The sequence below is a fragment of the Ornithorhynchus anatinus genome, chromosome 9 (genome assembly GCF_004115215.2).
Source record: "Ornithorhynchus anatinus isolate Pmale09 chromosome 9, mOrnAna1.pri.v4, whole genome shotgun sequence".
NCBI lineage: Eukaryota > Metazoa > Chordata > Mammalia > Monotremata > Ornithorhynchidae > Ornithorhynchus > Ornithorhynchus anatinus.
In genome coordinates, this window is record NC_041736.1 from 9,421,603 (window position 1) to 9,440,326 (window position 18,724).

The window sequence follows — 18,724 nt, forward strand, 5'->3', positions numbered from 1 at the left end:
ATCGTGCTTCTAGAGTCACACTACTGTAACGGGCTACCCCAAGGCATACCTTCTCTTGGGAAGAGTGTCAGTTTCTTTCCATTCAAACACGTATTTTACACAGGATTGAAAATGAACTCCTACTAAGAGATACTGTCCGCGGCAAACTATTACCATTTATGGGAAGTTCAGTAATAGGCTTTAAGCCTTAGTAATTGGAATTTAGTAATAAGAGGCTAGTGCAGCAAATATGCATACACAAATACAACAGTCTTTGGTGTTGAAAGATAATGCTATTGACAGCAAAATTTATTCATTGGCTGAGAAGATCGGTGGAGACTGAAAATCCCTTTCATACTGTGTACATAAAAAGACTGTCTTTTGCTGTACTCTAGCATTTGCTATTTGGAGTGCCTAGTATTGTCAATCTTGCTTTCATGATTTTCCTGCAGGCTCTGCTCTAAAAACGCCACCCCGTCTTGATTGCCAAAAACCATGCTGGTCTATCTTCTGCTGGGGTCTACTAGCAGTCCATAGCTAGGTTAGTTTGTTTGAGGTTGTACTTTAAAGTGTTTCTTGTGCCTGTCTTCCCTTTCTAAAGACAACGGCAGGCAGATATGCCTTTTACTCTGTAAGGGGAAGAAAAAGGCACCAGGCCCAATGCAAACAATTTCTAACATGCCTCTTATGGCCCTTTCATGTTCAGAAATATGATTCTCCTTATTATAGTTGCCCCAGGCATCAACAGATCGTTTTCTCTCTTTTCTGTGTTCAAATCATCCTCCCCCAGCCTGTCTCACAGAGAAAAAAGGTATTTCCAGTAAAGCATTCATAACCCAGCAAAACATTTTTGAAATGTGAGACAATGATAGCCAGAAGAGATTGGCAGCCAATACATTGGGAAGGGGATTTCAATAAATCATATTTATTGAGCGCTTACTAGTACTAGTACTTACAGAGCACTGTACTAGATGCTTGGGAGAGTACAATATAACAGGGTTGGTAGACATGTTCCCTACCCACAATAAGCTTATAGTCTAGAAGGAGAGACAGACATTAAAAATAATAAATTATTAATAGGGACATTAGGCCTGTGGTGACGAAGGATGAATAAATGGTACAAATCTAAGTGCAAAGGAAATGTACAAGGGAGTGGGAAAGAGGAAACAAAAGTCAGGGAAGGTCTTTTGGAGATGTGCCTATAAAAAGACTTGGAAAGTGGGGAGGGTGATCATCTGTCAGATGTCAGATGTCAGATGACAATGTCATCTGTCAGAGAAGCAGCATGGCTCACTGGAAAGAGCACGGGCTTTGGAGTCAGAGGTCATGGGTTTGAATCCCGGCTCTGCCACTTGTCAGCTGTGTGACTGTGGGCGTCACTTAACTTCTCTGTGCTTCAGTTACCTCATCTGTAAAATGGGATTAAGACTGTGAGCCCCTCGTGGGACAACCTGATTCCCCTGTGTCTACCCCAGCGCTTAGAACAGTGCTCTGCACATAGTAAGCGCTTAACAAATACCAACATTATTATCTGTCATTTATGGAGGGGGTCGGCAGAGAGATAGATGAGATCGAGATACAGTGAGAAGGTTGATATAAGAGGAGCAACGTGTACAGGCTGGATTGTAGTAGGAAATCAGGCAGGTAAGGTAGGAGGAGCAAGATGATTGAGTGCTTTAAAGCCAATGATAAGGAATTCCTGTTGAATGCAGGGGTGGGTAGGCAACACTGGAGATTCTTGAGGAGTGGGGAAACATGGACTGAATGTTTTTTTGAAAAATGATCCAGGCAGCAGAGTGAAGCATGGACTGGAGTAGGGAGAGATGGGAGGCAGGGAGGTCTGCAAGGAGGTTAAGGCAGTAATCAAGGCAGGATAGGATAATGCTTGAATTAACTATTATTTATTTATATTAATGTCTGTCTCCCCCTCTAGACTGTAAGCTTATTGTGGGCAGGGAACGCATCCACCAACTCTATTATATTGTTCTCTCCCAAGCACTTGGTACAGTGCTCTTCACGCAATAAGCACTCAGTAAATAAATATGATTAACGTGGTAGCAATTTGGATGGAGTAAAAAGGGCAGATTTTAGGGATGTTGTGAAGGTTGAACTGACAGGATTTGGTGACGGATTGAATATGTGACTTGAATGAGAGAAATGAGTCAAGGATAATGCCAAGGTTATGAGCTTGTGGGACAGGGAGGATGGTGGTGCTATCTACTGTAACAAGAAAGTCAAGGGGAGGACACGGCTTGGGAGACCAGAAAAATACAAAAGGAATTCATTGACTTATATACACTCAGTCAGTTGACAATAGTTACTGAGTGACGATGGCATGTAGGGTATTGAATGAGACACTGAGATCTGGTACTTGGTTTATAATTTGTAAAGCACGGATTTTAACATTGATTTTTCACTGATTTCATAAATCATTCCTCTCATTTATCAATCCTATCAAAAGTTATGGAGAAATGCTTGAAGCATCAAAATATATTTCCTTCAACATAATTGTAAAATGCAGCATCCACATGGGCCCGACAGTGACACTCTATGGACTTCACTGGACCATGCAGGTTTCTCCCCCATCTCCCTCCTCCCATCCTGGCCCTAAGTCTTAGAACGGATTGTGGACACCTGCTGCTTCCACGTCTCATTATCTCTCTTCTTGACCCTTTACAATATGGTTTCCAACCCCTTCACTCTGCTGAATCCACTCTCTCCAAGGTCACCAATAATTTCCTTCTTGCCAAATCTAATGGACTTTACATTTGCCTTTATCATCCTTAACCTCTTTGCTGCCTTTGTTACTGTTGACCACTTTCCTCTTCCTGGAGACACTAACTATCCTTGGTTTTTCTAACACACTGCTCTTACCTCCCTAGCAGATACTTCTCAGTCTCTTTCACTGGCTCTTCTTCTCCCTTCCATTACATAACTGTTCTTTTCTGGATCCACTTCTCTTTTCAATCTACTCTCACTCTCTAGAGAAGTTCATCTGCTCCCATGTCTTCCACGAATACCTCTATAAAGACGATTTCCAAGTCTATCTCACTAGCCCTGACCTCTCCTTCTCTGCTATCTCACATTTCCTCCTGACTCTGGGTTATCTCCACAAGGATATTCCACTGGTATCACAAGCTTAACATACCCCAAACTGAATTCCTCATCTTCTTTCTTCATACCTAAATTTGCCATCACAGTTCTGTGGATTCATCAATTAATGTTATTTTTGGAGTGCTTACTGTGTGCAGGGCACTGAACTAAACTCTTGGAAGAATACAATACAATAGTGTTAGTAAGCACGATCCCTACCCACAAAGAGTTTACAATCCAGAGGGCAGTCTAGAGAAGGAGACAGACATTAATATAAATTATTGACAGAGGAAAGGATATGTAAGGACATGCACATAAGTGTTGTAGGGCTGAGGTTGAGGTGAGTTTTAGTATCAAGATCCAAGTGCATATGCAAAAAGGAGGGTGCACAGGGAAAATAAGGGCTTAGTCAGGGAAGGCTTGTTATTTTAGTAGGGTGTTGAAGGTGGGGAGAGTAGAGTGGTCTGGAGACCTTGAAGTGTTTTTAAGTAACAAATAATGGAAAGTAAGAGGAGCAAACAGAGAGAGTGTGGGCAGAGAGGAGAAAAGTGAAAATAAAAAAATAGGTGGCATGAAAATATTACCAGTTATTAAAAATATCATTCATTGATTGATGAATTATCAATAATTACCTCAATTGGAAGCAGACTACTGGATGGGATAAATGAACCACTGGTCTGACAGTATGATACTGTTCATACAGGCACCTGATTGATTTCCAGTTCACACAACATCCTTAGCTGTACTTTTGTTCAGGATAGGCTTGGCTAGGGGAAATGAGTCTTGAGGTTGTTTTAAAACGAACTGACAGAAGGTGGCTAGTCAAATGAGCCAGCTGGAGTTGTAATATCTGGCTAAGAACAATCTGTTGCATCGCTTTCATCATTAGCTTACCTTGGCTTTGAGATCAGCACACATTTCCTGCTGCTTTCTTCGGTCCTCAGCCAAAGTATTCTCCATTTCATAAGCAGTGCAGGCTTCAGTGATGGTCACTACTGCCTTCTGTATAAAGCCTCTTCTATCCTTAGCCCAATTTAACATCAAAACCCTTCGCTGATCCCTGGTAAAACAATATTGGCCCCAGTACTTTTCATGAGTAACCTAAAAAGAAAGTTCACAAGTACCAACAATTTGCAATTTTATAACAATTATCTTAGTATTTACTACATTACATAATTTAAATATTCACATTAGGTCTATAGTGTCAAAGCAGAGTGGAGAATGAAAGCAAAAACTCCACTTATTTATGCAAAAACAATATTAATCTCAATTATTTTAGGAAAAAGTGTGTGTCGGGGAGAGGCGGGGGAATTTGTCCAAATTATCCAGGTCAATGGGTCAACTCAACTTCATGGGTTATGAAAATGTGGTCTCAACTAACTTGGATGTAAAATAGGTAACTGGGATAAAGAAAGTGTATCTAGAAAAAAGAATACTTAATGTCTAGCTGGTTAAGTATTCTTTGCAATTTCTTCCCACCCTCTAAGGAAAAAAAAAGTAGTTGAACAATATTTTTTTAAGAATGTTCCCTCTTAACATCCAACTGTTCTGTAAACTTGTTAGCTTTGTTTCATAAAGTTTTAAATATGTCTACTTCACACCCACCAAACATTTATAAAGGAAGCATCTTTCACTACAAAATATAGTACTGATTCCCATGAAACATGAATTATACCTAAACTATTCCTCTATGTTAAGATTAGGTCATTTTAAAATCCTAATTACTAAAGGCATTTAATAGGCAGTATTAAGCATTTTCCACAACCTAGAGAAAAAAATAACAATTCAAAAAAGGTAAATCAAATAGAAGTTGCCACAGGGTCTTCCAGGGTGTCCTATTATTTTCTTTCTTCATTATTTACTTACAAAGCTGGGAAGCCTAAAGTTCAAGAAACATTTTCTTTTTAGATTAACCCACATACAATGCTACATACATACTCTGTCCAACCCAATTTGCTTGTATCTACCCCAGTGGTTAGTACAATGACTGGCATAAGTAAGCACTTAAAAATACCATTATTATTATTATTATTTATTATTTTACAAGCAAGAAAGGCATTATATCTCTTTAACTAGGTCTTCTGAGTAGGAAGGGGGTTGAAATGAAGAATACAGCTCCCATTACAATTCTTCCAGCTCCCAAGAACACAGACAGACATAGAAGACAGTATGCCAACCCTTGAATCGTATCATTGCAGGCAGTTCTGTGGCCTCATTGTGGGGAAAAGCAAACCTTTTATTCGCCTTCATAAAGAGAAATGATCATTTTTCAAGATTAGGGAGAAAAAAGTTTTCCATTTCAAATTTACTATCCATGCTGGAGCCATGTACCATCTCATTTTAAATGTCTGTCCTGTCTCCTTTAGACTCTAAATGGAATCATATGCAGACTGCCTCTTTTTCACCAAGGTTGGAGCTTGACTGTATACTGATCAAAGATGATGTATCTGCCTCTGTGCTTAGGAGAGGGCTTGGCATGTAGTAAACACTTTATAAATAGCAAATATCATGTGCATTCCAGTCACAGAGAAATTAAAATTCAACTTAAAATACAGCACCGACCAGGTCATGCCTAGATTTGTGAGGGAAATGCCTCTGTAACATATCCAAATACAAAGTCCTTCTCCCCTGGAGGTCTTTTGGGTACTGATCTATAACTGTCTGGAAAATCCAGTGGTCTTCTTCACTCCAGTCGAAGTTCCTGGAAGCAATAGAAATCACCTTGTTTCAGTCACCCACTTAAAATAGATATTCCATAAAATGATATACCTGATTTTTATTCCTTCCCTACCTTTAAAAAGTGCTGCTTGAAAAATGAAGGAAAAGTTCATGCAGATTTTAAATCACAATAGCAAAACAGCAGATCGATCAATCAATTGAATTTATTGAACAGCTACTATGTGCAGCGCATTCTACTAAATTCTGGGGAGAGTACAATAAAACAGAATTGGTAGAAACATTCCCTGCCCACAAGGAGTTCAAAGACTAGCAGATAATCCTGAACTCCATATATAGTTTGCTTATTCTCTAGTGTAGAATTGTGGAGGAAATAGCTGACAGGATCCAAACTGGACAGGACAAAGAGAAAAGCTGCACCTGGCACCTATTTAAAATCAACTTTTCAGGGTGAAGGCCGAAACCCCATGCTTCACTTTGAACTATTCCCTTCTAAATCACACCAGTAGATCTCTATGTATATTGCATAGCTGAAATTCATTCATTTATATTGTTGTCTCTCCCTCTAGACTGTAAGCCCATTGTGGGCAGGGAATGTGTCTGTTTATTGTTATATTATTCTCTCTCCAATCACTTAGTACAGTGCTTTGCACACAGTAAGCACTCAATAAATATGATTGAATGATCTAGATATTGCAAAATGCATAAAATGCACTGCTGTGAGAACATTATAAAAGCCACCTTCAGGATAAGCACAGTCTCAGTATGGCAGTGTGTCTCAGTCTCAGGGAGTCAAGGATAAGATACCTATCCAGATTCCAAACTGCTTTCAATCAGTCTGGTTTGAACAAACTTTATTTGAAATATCGGCACAGTTTTAAATAAATATGGATAATAAAATCCAGGTGAATGAATGGATTCTTAGAAATAAAGAAATCATATTTGGCTCAATATGAGAACATGCTATTATTCAGTTTTGTTACAAGCCTTCCTTTCCAGAATAGTTGCAATGATGAAAAGCAGCCAAGTCCTTGTGTTTTCTTTCCATGCACTCCGAGTCTTACAGTTGAAAAGAGAATAAAACATCCTAGGAGTCAAACATCCTTTCTCCACAGGGTAGCAGCCCTGGAGGTAGTAGGGAGGTGAGGATTTCTTTTTGGAAGTGATGAATCCTCTCCTACCTTCGTCATCTGAACAACAGTATTGTTATACCTAGTGATACGGATGGGGGATGGGGAGGGGGAGGGGAATAAGGCTTACATTCTGCGGATCAATCAATCAATCAATCAGTGTTATTTATTGAGTGCTTTGGTTGCTTAACGTGCGCACAGCACTGCTCAAAACTCTTGAGGGAGTACAATTTCACTGTGTTGGTAGACATTATCCCTGCTTACAAAGAGCCTACAATCCATACAGGAAGACAAACATTAAAATTAATTACAGGTGGGGGAAATAGGAGAAAATAAGGATATGTGCAGAAATGCTGTGGGTGGGGTAAATATCAAGGGTTTAAGGGTATTCCTTATCTTTCCACCAAAACCCTGTCCTTCCCTTAATTTTCCCGTCACAGTAGATGGTACCACCATCATTCCTGCCTCGCATGCCCATAACCTTGGCAATATCCTTAAGTCATTCCTCTCATTCAAACTACATATTCAGTCTATCACTAAATCTTGTCAGTTCATCCTCTGCAATATCACTAAAATCCACCCATTCCTCTCCATCCAAACTGCTCCTTCGTTAATCAAAGAACTTATCTTCTCCCACCTTGATTACCGTTTCAGCTTCCTTGCCGACCTCCCTGCCTCCTGTCTCTCCCCACTCCAGTCCAAAGTCACTCTGCTGCCCAGATTGTATTTTTACAAAAACATTCAGTTCATGTTTCCCCCACTCCTCAAGAAGCTCCAATGGTTGCTTATTCACCTCCACGTCAAACAGAAACTCCTTACCATCAGCTTTAAAGCATTCAATCAACTCGCCCCCTCCTACCTCACCTCAGTGCTCTCCCAATACAACCCAGCCCACACACTTCATTGCTCTAATACCAACCTTCTCACTGTATCTCGATCTCGTCTATCTTGCCGCTGACCTGTCACCCACAATCTGCTTCTGTCCTGGGACGTCCTCCCTCTTCATATCTGACAAGTACTCTCCACCTTCAAAACCTTATTGAAGGCCCATCTTCTCCAAAAGGCCTTCCCTAAGTCCTTATTTCCTCCTTTCCCATTCCCTTCTTCATCACCCTGATTTGCTCCTTTTAATTCACTCCTCCCTCAGCCCCACAGCACTTATTTACATATCCATAATTTATATATTTACATTAATGTCAGTCTCCCTTTCTAGACCTCTAGACTGTGAACTTATAGTGTGCAAGGAATGTGTCTACCAACTCTGTTATATTGTACTCTCCCAAGCACTTAGTACAGTGCTCTTCACAAGGTAAGCACTAAATAAATATAACTGATTGATTAACTACTGATCCAAGTGCATAGGCAACACAGAAGGGACAGGGAGAGAGGGCTTAATCGAGAAAGGCCTCTTAAAGGAGATGTGATTTTAGGAGGGCTTCAAAGGAGGGGAGTGTGTTGGTCTGTCAGCTGTATAGGGGGATGGAGTCCCAGGCCAGTGTGGGAGGAAGTGGGCAAGGGGTCGGAGGTGTGATTGATGAGACTGAGGTACATTTAAGAACTGACAAGATTTAGTGATAGACTGAATATGTAAGTTGAATTAGAGGGGTATATAAATTTGGCATTAGAATGAAATGTGTGGGCTTGGTTGTAATAGGACATCAGTGAGGTAAAGTAGGAAGGGGAGAACTGAGTGCCTTTAGATTGATGGCAAGAAGTTTGATGTAGAGACAGATGGGCAATCATTGGAAGTTTTCAAAAAGTGGGGAGATGTGGACTGAACAGTGTTTCATAAAAATGATCCAGGCAGTTGACGGAAGTATGCACTGGAGAGGGGAGAGACAGGAAGCAGGGAAGTCAACAAGGAGACTGATGCAGTAGTCAAGGCCGGAAAAGTGCTTGGATCAGCGTGGTAGCGGTTGGATGGAGAGAAAGGGCAGATAATAGAGACGTTTTGAAGGACAACAAAAATTTCTCTTGAGGTGGTGAATGTGACCTCCTGCCTTCCTCATGCCCTACAGCCCTGAATAGGACTAGGACTTTGTCTGACCTTATTGTCTTATATCTACTCCAATGCTTAGTATCATGCTTGGCACATAGTAAACATTTAACAAATACCACTATTATTATAACTACGGGAATTGAGACTTCTGCCTCATGTCCCCCAAAACTCAGATGATCAGGGAAGATATGGGAAAGTGGACTTGGATTTGGGAATACAGTCATTTTTTTTAAGTATTGGGCAAAATAGTATTTTGAGAACACTGATTTATTTTTAAAACACAGGCTTAATAGGCACGTAGGGTATCATTATTGCCATAACTAGACTATTTCAAATTATGATTTGAGTAGGGAAAAGCATATGTGGGGGGCATATAGCTTTAAAATCCCCTGAAATCCTCTTGGGGCAAAATGCAACGTAAGCATAAGGGCCTGCCAACATTCAAGGCCGGCTATCAAATACAGTAATCGATTTTCATTTATGTCAAGGTTTATGTATTTTGATCAAAAGCTATTCACATAAATTTTCCACAACTGCACCCTAAACAAAGAATACGGAATGGATCCAAAGGCTCTATCCTCATTAATGCTTTAAAGCAGCTTCTATAATTAAATAAGGTTTAACACAGTGTGTAGTCTCATCTCTTTTGAGTACAACCAGCTTGAACGAAAGTGATATGGATTACATGGTATACAACAAGTTCTTTTCTTTTAAATTATATATTGTTCTGTGACAATTACTTTTCCTGTGGTTCATGTTGTGTCCTTTAAACTTTTGGGCAAATAGGGTATAAATAATTCATTTAATAAGACCTAGAGAATTGGTTCTTTTTTAAGATACCCTCAAAATGTATCTCCTCTCCCCAGATATCAAAATGCATGATTTTCTAGAAATCTCACTAGTGCCTTCAGCATGTTAATACAATTATTTTGATAAAGGCCTCAATGCACAAGTTCTTCAAAAGGAAGTGTTTCATTCTAGCATTTAAAATAATGCAATTTAACCCATATCACTAACCTTCTTTCCCTTAAAAATTGAAAATAAAATTATTCCCAAAAAGGTACACTGTATGGCAGATCAGTGTCTGCAAGCTGAATTCAGATCAACTGCGATAGGGCTTTCCCTGACCAAGGCAGTGGAGTTTTCCCTTCTAATCTACAGCATGTAAAAACTCCAGACTTCTCTAAAATGTCTTCACAACACTTTGGCTACTAACCAGTCACATTCAACTTAGACCTTTGGTGGAGGAAGAATGAACATGACCACATTCGATCCCTATAATGAGAGCACATATAGGTGTATGGGTGTGTGTATGAGTTCAAGGACAGACCTTTGTTTTTGTGTTTGTGGTGCATGTGTTTGTGTGCATAAATCCAATAGAAGGTTGAGTACCAAAAATTCAATGAAGCTTAGTGAATATAGATCTATTTCTGAAGGAGAGATCAATTTTCATTAGACTTTTCATTGCATTTTATACACGCAAATATATTTAATTTCTCCACTCTTTCCCAAGAGCTTTCTACAGTGCTCTGCATGCAATAAGCACTCAATAAATATGATTGATTGGTTTGCAAAACAAATTTAATCTGATTTTCAAAAGAGTAATGAGACCCTATTTTTGAAATTAATACATAGATTTTGAAATAATTTCAAAATTGGAACCCCCCACATAATGTCTCTTCACCTCTGATACCCAATACATACCTTGAAGATAATGTAGAAGTCATCAGTCATCACTCTATTATGAACACTGTATGAACTTTAAAATTGATTATGTTTCAGCTGATATGGCTGAGTGTTGTTTGGGGGTGTGGTAATCTGATGCATTATGATCTTCTTGATCAAAACTGTCCATACAGTGACAGTCCATTAAGATGAATGGAAAGTTTCTACGAGTGTTTATGCTGTTTCCACATGTCTAGCCACAGAATATGTAGGACAAAAATACTGTAACTTGCTCAGTTAAGACTTTTTCCATATATGATTTTATCAATAATCATTATTTATTCGTTTGTTTTCATCAAGATTTATAGTTTCCAATAGAAAAGTCACAAAAAACTGGATTTCTGTTCTTCGTTATCTGAAAGCAGACCCTGAAAAAACCCAGGCAGAGATAGAGGAGGCTGCCAAGAGCTGGGGATTTATCTCTCCAGAATTTTGAACACATTTTGAAATATTTTATGCAGATATAGCAAACTATTTTTTATTTTTGTTTTCAAAATTGTTTCAATTTGACAACACGAGTTGAAAAAATAAACAATACTTCACTTGATGACAACTTTGAGATCTGTGTCTTACCTAAACACTTTGACTTTTGGGTAATATTAAATTGAGGTGCAGGACTAATACTTTCCCCAAAGAGAAAGTGCAAATGTTCATGGAAATAGTTTCAGCCAATGTATATTAATCAGTAAAACCCTTTAACATTATAAATATATCAGCAGGAGATTTTTACACCCTCAATCATTTTTATTTATTGTGGAAATGTATTTATTAGGTCCAGTTTTAGTATTAACATTAAAACATAATTCAGAAAGAAAAAATGGTCCACTAATATCTCTTTGGCCAACTTGTTGACTTGAGCAGGGTCACAACTATTTCTGGCACACAAGTAAGCTCTTAATACCTACCATAATTATTATTTATCATTTATTATCCCAACTCTTTTAATCAGTACATGATGATAGAGATTGTAACTTGTTTTCCCAGTATTTAGAAAATAAAAATAAGAGGCATGTTTAAAAGTAGTGATCCACAGATGCATACATGATTACTTTTCAAATTACTACTGCTACATAGTGTAGCAGGTGAAAGCTACAAACTTGTGAATGTGGCTCTAGACAGGGGTGGGTAATTCAGTCTGTGGGTTTGACCCAGCCTGGCAATCAATTTCATCTGGCCCACAGTCTGAACCTGAACCCCTAATATATTAGGGGAAGTGTCACGCTTCCATCCAAAGGGGTTCTGAACCAACTTCCACGCAGACGGTCCATAATCCCATACTCTGCTGCTCCTGGGGGGGTCTTGGGTTCAGAGGGCAGTTAACATGCCAGGGATGTTAACTGCATCTGCAGTTGGTTCAGAGACAGGTAATAATAATAATAATGCTACTTGGTAAGTGCTTACTATGTGCCAAATGCTGTTCTAAGGGCTGGCGTAGGTACAAGTTAATCAGGTTAGACAAAGTCCCTGTCCCAAAATGAAGCTCACACTCTTAATTCCCATTTTACAGTTGAGGTAACTGAGGCACTGAGAAGTTAAGTGACTTGCCCAAGGCCACAAAGCAGACAAGTTTTTCTGAATTTTAAAATTATTCATTAATCCTCCATACGTTTATAATTGGATATTATACCTATTTTGAAGCCCTCCCCAGTGACAGAGTTTTAAAATCTTTTTTGTCAGAAAAAAATCCTGCTGATATTAAATAATTTTGATCTTCTATATTCATGATACTCCATATAGTTCTCCACTGGGGTATTTCTGATAAATCTCCACAGAACATGTTCCGGATATCTTAATAGAAATATAAGAAATTAAGCTCTTAGAATTCTCTTTGGCAGTTAAGTCCATCTGATTTGTTATTTAGAACAGATTTTACAATTCTTCACATGTCAAGGCTTGACAACCTTCCCTGTGAAACAGGAATTTCCTCAGCACTTGCTCAGGTCCTTACTTAGCTCTGCATCTTTTATTATTTTACTTACAAATCCTAGATACATGATTCCATTTTAGAAATGACATACTCCAATTGTCCTACACACAAAATCCATCAGACAGCTGTACTTCTATTTCTTTCAATCTTATTTACCCACACTTAATCTGATTTCCACACTCATGAGTGACGCTTTTCTGCCATCCTATAATGTTCTGGTTTTCTGTAATCTTCCAGTCTTGGAGATGTAAACTGAGCACATTTATACCATTGAATCTCTAAAGGGCCATGAAACAATTGCATGGAGAGATGTGTGAATCACCGAAATGGAATTAACAATAGAGATTGTTGTACTAGAGTTAATGTGCTTAGATTTACCTGTCACCATTCATTTGACCAAACATACAAGCCCTGATGGTGCAAATGATTCAGTAGTTTCATTCAGTAGAACAATAAGCTCCTGAATGATCAAGCCTGTGCTACCCTCTAGATAAGGTTCAAGTATTAACTCAAAAAATATGAGTACGATGTTCTTGATATCCTGTATGGATTAAGGTAATAGAATGTATTCCTATGTAGCAAGGACAGTTGACCTAATGAAATTAGGAAATATATTTCTAGGTCTTTGGAATCTATTCTAAAAAGAAAGGGAAGGGAATTTTATATTTTAGATGTTTTTTGGTTCTGTTTTCTGGAGGTCAGGCTTGCAGGAAGTCTGCACCAAAAAAATTTAAAAAAATGTATGGAATTTAACAATGGCTATTATTCCTGTCAATTGCCAAATGCAGATCACATTCCAAAAATCTGTTCTCTGGTTAAGAGTGTGCCAGAAGCAAGAGGGATAACTGCACAGGGTGCTACCTCAGTGGAGTGCTAAAGGTCAATGTACAGAACCTCCTGCATCTGTTCCTGGTTTCCCTTCCTCATTTGATCCTACCCTGTATACAACCAGCTTATAGCCAGAAATGCAGAGCCAGAGGCAAAACAAGCCCAGGCACTGAAAACCCTCCACAACCTCTTTGAGATCATTATATCTCAAGAGATATGTGCCACCTAGCAATTAAAACTCTATTGTTTTAACTTGTTATGACCCCCAACTGAGCAGTAATTTAAGTGGTCTAAAATGTTTATTTTCTTCTCCCTTCTCCTTTCCCTGCATGCAGCAAAAACACATTCAAGTACTTTTTTATCTTCTCATTTCCACGATGAAACAGAATAAACAGTCCCTGTTTAAACAACCTCAGATCCTGGCTTTTACCCCTTTCATCTTCTCATTGAAAATAGATTTTATTCTTTTCCTGAGAGCAAGGGAACAATCAAATGCATTCCTGCAAAAGATGGTGTAGGTATTTATTATTTCACTCTTTGTTTCACACATGTAATTGCTGAATATAGATAGAAATAGGGTGGAAAACACTGAATTTAAGGCCTCCAGAGAGGAATTTTAGTGATGCCATATTATGACCAAGGTGCAACACTGGTTTGAATTCTTACCCAAACCTCACTAAGTAGAATATTGGTCTCATAAATCAAAGTTATTTTAAAAATTCATTCAAGATTCTAAACTACTTCTTCCCTGCTTCCTTTTTTTGACCAGTTTTACTAGAGTTCATCAGTGTGGTCTAGTGGAAAGAACCCAGACCTGAGAGACAGCAGATCTGAGTGCTAATCCCTGTTCTGCTGCTGGCCTCCTATGTGATTATGGAAAAGCCACTAAACGGCCCTGTGCATCAGTTTCCTCAGGTTTAAATGCCCATTCTTCTACCTATTTAACCCACGTGGGACAGAGACTGTGTCTAACTTATCATACATCTACCTCAGTGCTTAGTATAATGCTTGGCACCTGGTAAATGCTTAACAAATACCACGATAATTATTACTATTATTAGAACTCGGGGCTGTGGAAGAAAAAAAGCAGGAAAAGTAGATGACAGAGAGAGAGAGAGAAAGGGGGGGTGGTAGAGGTAACACATCCACACACATCCACATTTACTCAGGACAAATCCTTCCAGGATGACGAACAGAAGGAGCTGGAGGACGTAAATACCAGAGGTAGCATTTTGTCATTGACTTCCCTGAGTTCCTCTCATAGTCACCTAGGGCAGGGCCAACAGTCTGCCATCCTTTTGAGGATGCAGGAGAGGTGAGGAATCTGTCCATCTCACATAATAGGTCTTTGCACTGGCGGCTCCCCGGCTTGTACACCTCACTCCTCCCAAATGCCCTCTCTAACCATAGCTCACTCTTTGCTGTACCTCACTCCCCACTGAGCCCTATCTCTTGCTGTTCTCCCAGCCTAGAACTCCCAAATCTGCCTGACCACGGCCAGACTCATCTTTAAAGCCCTCCTAAAATCCCACCTATTCTAGAAAGCCTTCCCCGATGACACCCCATTTGCCTCAGACCAACTCCCACCCTAGGTACCTAAATACTTTCATCCTATCATCAACACTTTTGTACATATGCAAATGTAGATATATTATTATTCATATATTTTCCATACACTGAACTATTTTCTCGGCTATCTTGTCCTCTGGTGTTTGTACCACTTCTTGCTTATACTTGTTCTTCCTCCAGCTCTCAGTATTTGTAAATAATTTTTGTCTATCTCCCCCATTAGATTATAAAGGGCAGGGCACATACATCTTGCTAGTGTTGTACTTTCCTAAGCCTTTAGTACAGTCCCTGGCACTTTGACATGCTCAATAAATGTCATCGATTGATTGACAGGAGGGCAGCAACTTGGTTTGACTGCTGCTATAACTATCTTTTCTTTGGCTCCATAATGGACTCCCCAGAGAGCTTGATCCCACTGCTGAAGTCACAAGAGCCGTGAGCATAAGCGAGACTTTTGCTGGCAGTAACAGTCTTCTTGATGTGGTTGTACCAAAAGCAAAATGCATGTCCTATTCAATGTGGGCTATATGGCCATTTTACTATTACCTTTTCTTCTCCTCTTCTTAAGCGATAATGCTTCTTTTTAGAAAATAAACATTTGTCTTTTCCTTTTATCAAAATCTAAATTTTCAAAATATCCTTAGCATTTTCAATATTAACAATGCTAACACTACTGATGATATGTGGATTGCTCAGTAAACGGAAATGCTGAGTAGTGTACATATATAGTAATAATGATGGCATTTGTTAAGCACTTATTATGTACCTAGCACTGTTCTAAGCACTGGGATAGATACAAGGTAATCAGATTGTCCCACTTGGGGCTCACAGTCTTAATCCCCATTATACAGATGAGGTACAGAGAAGTTAAGTGGCTTGCCCAAGGTCACATAGATAAGTGGTGGAGCCGGGATTAGAACCCACGCCCTTTGACTCCCAAGTCCTTGCTCTTTCCACTAAGCCATGCTGCTAATACTGCATATATAATCTATATATGTATGTTTGTATATTTTCACTCTCTAGAATCTCCCTCAGTAAAACCAGAGATCTTAGGACATCAAATTGTGTCACCTTCAAGGATTGTCCCAAGTAGAGGGCACTGAAGCTATCAAATTTTAAAATTTTAGGAAGCATAAATAATTGCTTCAAGGCACCCTACAGTAACTTCATTGTCCTCATTCATTGCGGAAGAAAAAAAAGGTCTTCAGGCCCAGTCACTACCTAAGATTTCCAATCTTAATTAATGAAATGGAATGATAAAGGCAAGAGCCATTCATAGAAGAATCAAATTGCTTCTTTTATCTCTACCAACTTCCCCAAAATTTGATCCATTTGGGTTGAAATTCAGTTTAACAATACTAGCTCATGTTATTAACATTCAAATGCTGGGGTGGTGAAGCCAAGGTCCATCAGGCTACTACCAAAAGGGAATGGAAGTAATACAAATAACTCCTTGATAATATTTTAGGCCCCAAATATCCAAACAGACTTCTTAACCATGTTAAACAGGAGGAGGGATTCATGTGTAAGACTATTATCTCCCAAGATAGGATTAAAAGGATAGCTTATTCTATCTTCTGGATTAGTAAAGCATCTGAAATATCACCCTATCTTCTCACATCCCAGCTCATAAAGTGGAGGTACAAAGTATTTTTTCAGATATACTCAAAAAAAAACAAACAACTGCCTGCCCTAACAGCCAATCCGACTGGCCCCTGAACTTGAGAGGCGCGGAAAGAAGCCAGAAAAGTCACTATTTGGTACCTTCCTCTGAGGCAAGGGTAAATACTTAGTTGGGGAGGATGTAGGGAGACCAAATAGTTAGAAAAGACCACTGTCAGCCGTCTTGGAAGTGAGAGAGAGGTTGGGGACCATGTACCTGGGAGAGCAGAACACAGCAAAAGTCAAGCTGTATCCCTGAAAGGACACAGCATACAGGAAGGGATTGGAAAGGATCCTGTATTAGGGTTAGGATACCCTCGAGGTTTGGGGTCCAGAATTAAGGCTTGAGAGATGGAGACAAAAGGCTTTCTTGGGGGGGAGTTTGGATGCTAAAAGACTTGCTTCTAAAGGACTTGGAGAGTTTGAGACTGGAATCTGGAGTGGCCCATGCGAAAAGCACCTTATTTCAGGTTCTGTCCTCCTTTCTTTTAAGGAAATAAGAGCATAAGCGATGCCCAGATGAGACATAGAACTGGCCTACCTCGCCCACAGTTGTGTCAGGTAGTTGTGCCAGAGGTCACTTGGAGGAAGAAACAAATAATTACACTATTTGTTACTACTGTCTAATATACCTAACGTTTCCCTCTAATAATCAATTATAAGCTAAACCTTTTTTTGAGCTGACTGGTATTTTGGCATTTACAATTTCCTGTGGTAATAAATTTTATACCACCTGATTTTTGAAAGGGGGGTGGAGAAGGGGTTCCTTTAATTTATTTTGAATGAACCACCTTCGATCATCTTCCTGTCCATATCTTTCAAGACTGTGTAGACTTCAATCATATCCCAACTCAATTTTCATCTTTCCAGACCTAAGATTTTCAGTCTATCCTCACAGATGAGGAATTTCCTTTAGAAAACCAAATGTCATTTCAGAACATGACTAAATTCAGTTTGCATAAATGACTCAGCCTACACACATTTGCATTATACTTTGGATTAATGCTCATTTTCCTACCAAAATATTCTGGAAACAGTTGATTTATAGCCTTGCTAGATATTTATGGGATGGAGGGATTGGGTTGAGGGTGAATGAGCTATCCCAATCATTTTTGTCTCGAAAGTGTGAGAAGGGGAGCTTTGACAAGATATCCTTTCTCCCCCACCCCCCGCTGATTTTTTCTTTTATAATTTTTTTTTGTCATTTCAGATTAAATATTCTGAAAAGACAAACACTACTATTGTGTTTTGTTAACAAATCAGCTACGTATCGACCTCAGGAAAATGACAATTCAGATTGCAAAGGTTTCAGTAGTTAAAGACTATAAAACTGTAAGCAGAAAAGAAAGAAAAAATTTAGAAAGTACCGTTTTATTACCTGTCTATGGCTTTTAAATGTCGATCTATCTCTTGCAGTTTGGACCAATATTCTTCAGTAAATTTGCAGAACTCCTTAAGGATAGAAGATTTCAAATCTGGATATGGGCACTCCAAGTTCTCTAACTCTGTAGGGAACTCATGAAAGAGGCTGTTTTTTCCCTCTGAAGAATGAGCTAATACCTGAAAAAGGAATCATTTATCCATCATTTAATATAAATGAGGTCATTTTTTTCGTGTTAATCCAATTCTCACTTGAAAAGTGTTATCTCTTCACTTACTTTCATTCCATAGTCTGCAAGTTCCTCTTCTAATGTCTGTCTTTCAAGGGTAAGTCTTTCAAGAGTAGCCTTTTGTTGCTTCTTCATAAATTCTATCTATTTCATGACATTTAATATTACCATTATGAACTCTTAAATACTTATCAAACAATATTAGAAAAAGACACAGATTTTAGCTTCAAATTTTAAAACAATCACTAGACTATTTTTCAATAAAAGAAGCACTTTTATTTTACAGTGTTCCCTCCTTGCCAATGTTTTAAGGAGGGCTAACAAGTGGCAATCAACTTCATCCCTAGAGCTTGAGGCAGAACTGGATCATAACCATCCTATAAAGATGGTTGTCTTCCTGACTTTTAAAAATCTCTATAGAGTAGATTCCACATTCTCATTACATTAATCATATGTCCTGGGAATTCAAATGTCTAAACAAAAAGAGCCACAGAGGGCACTTATCTAAATTGGGAAAAGCTGAGGG

The 18,724-nt window shown here is 38.9% G+C and overlaps 1 protein-coding gene across 3 annotated transcripts in view; it reads right to left on the reverse strand.

Annotated features, from left to right (window-relative positions):
- CCDC148 (coiled-coil domain containing 148) overlaps positions 1 to 18,724 on the reverse strand; it is a 130,084-nt gene that overhangs the window by 51,632 nt on the left and 59,728 nt on the right. For 2 of the 3 annotated variants that reach the window (XM_007671139.3, XM_029071514.2), the window contains 4 exons: positions 18,247 to 18,342; positions 17,967 to 18,148; positions 5,635 to 5,773; positions 3,967 to 4,173 (listed from right to left, as the gene is read on the reverse strand). In XM_007671139.3, the coding sequence (XP_007669329.1) occupies positions 3,967 to 4,173; positions 5,635 to 5,773; positions 17,967 to 18,148; positions 18,247 to 18,342 (624 nt within the window). The remainder of the gene's footprint in view (positions 1 to 3,966; positions 4,174 to 5,634; positions 5,774 to 17,966; positions 18,149 to 18,246; positions 18,343 to 18,724) is intronic. The other variant, XM_029071515.2, reaches the window with a different exon arrangement.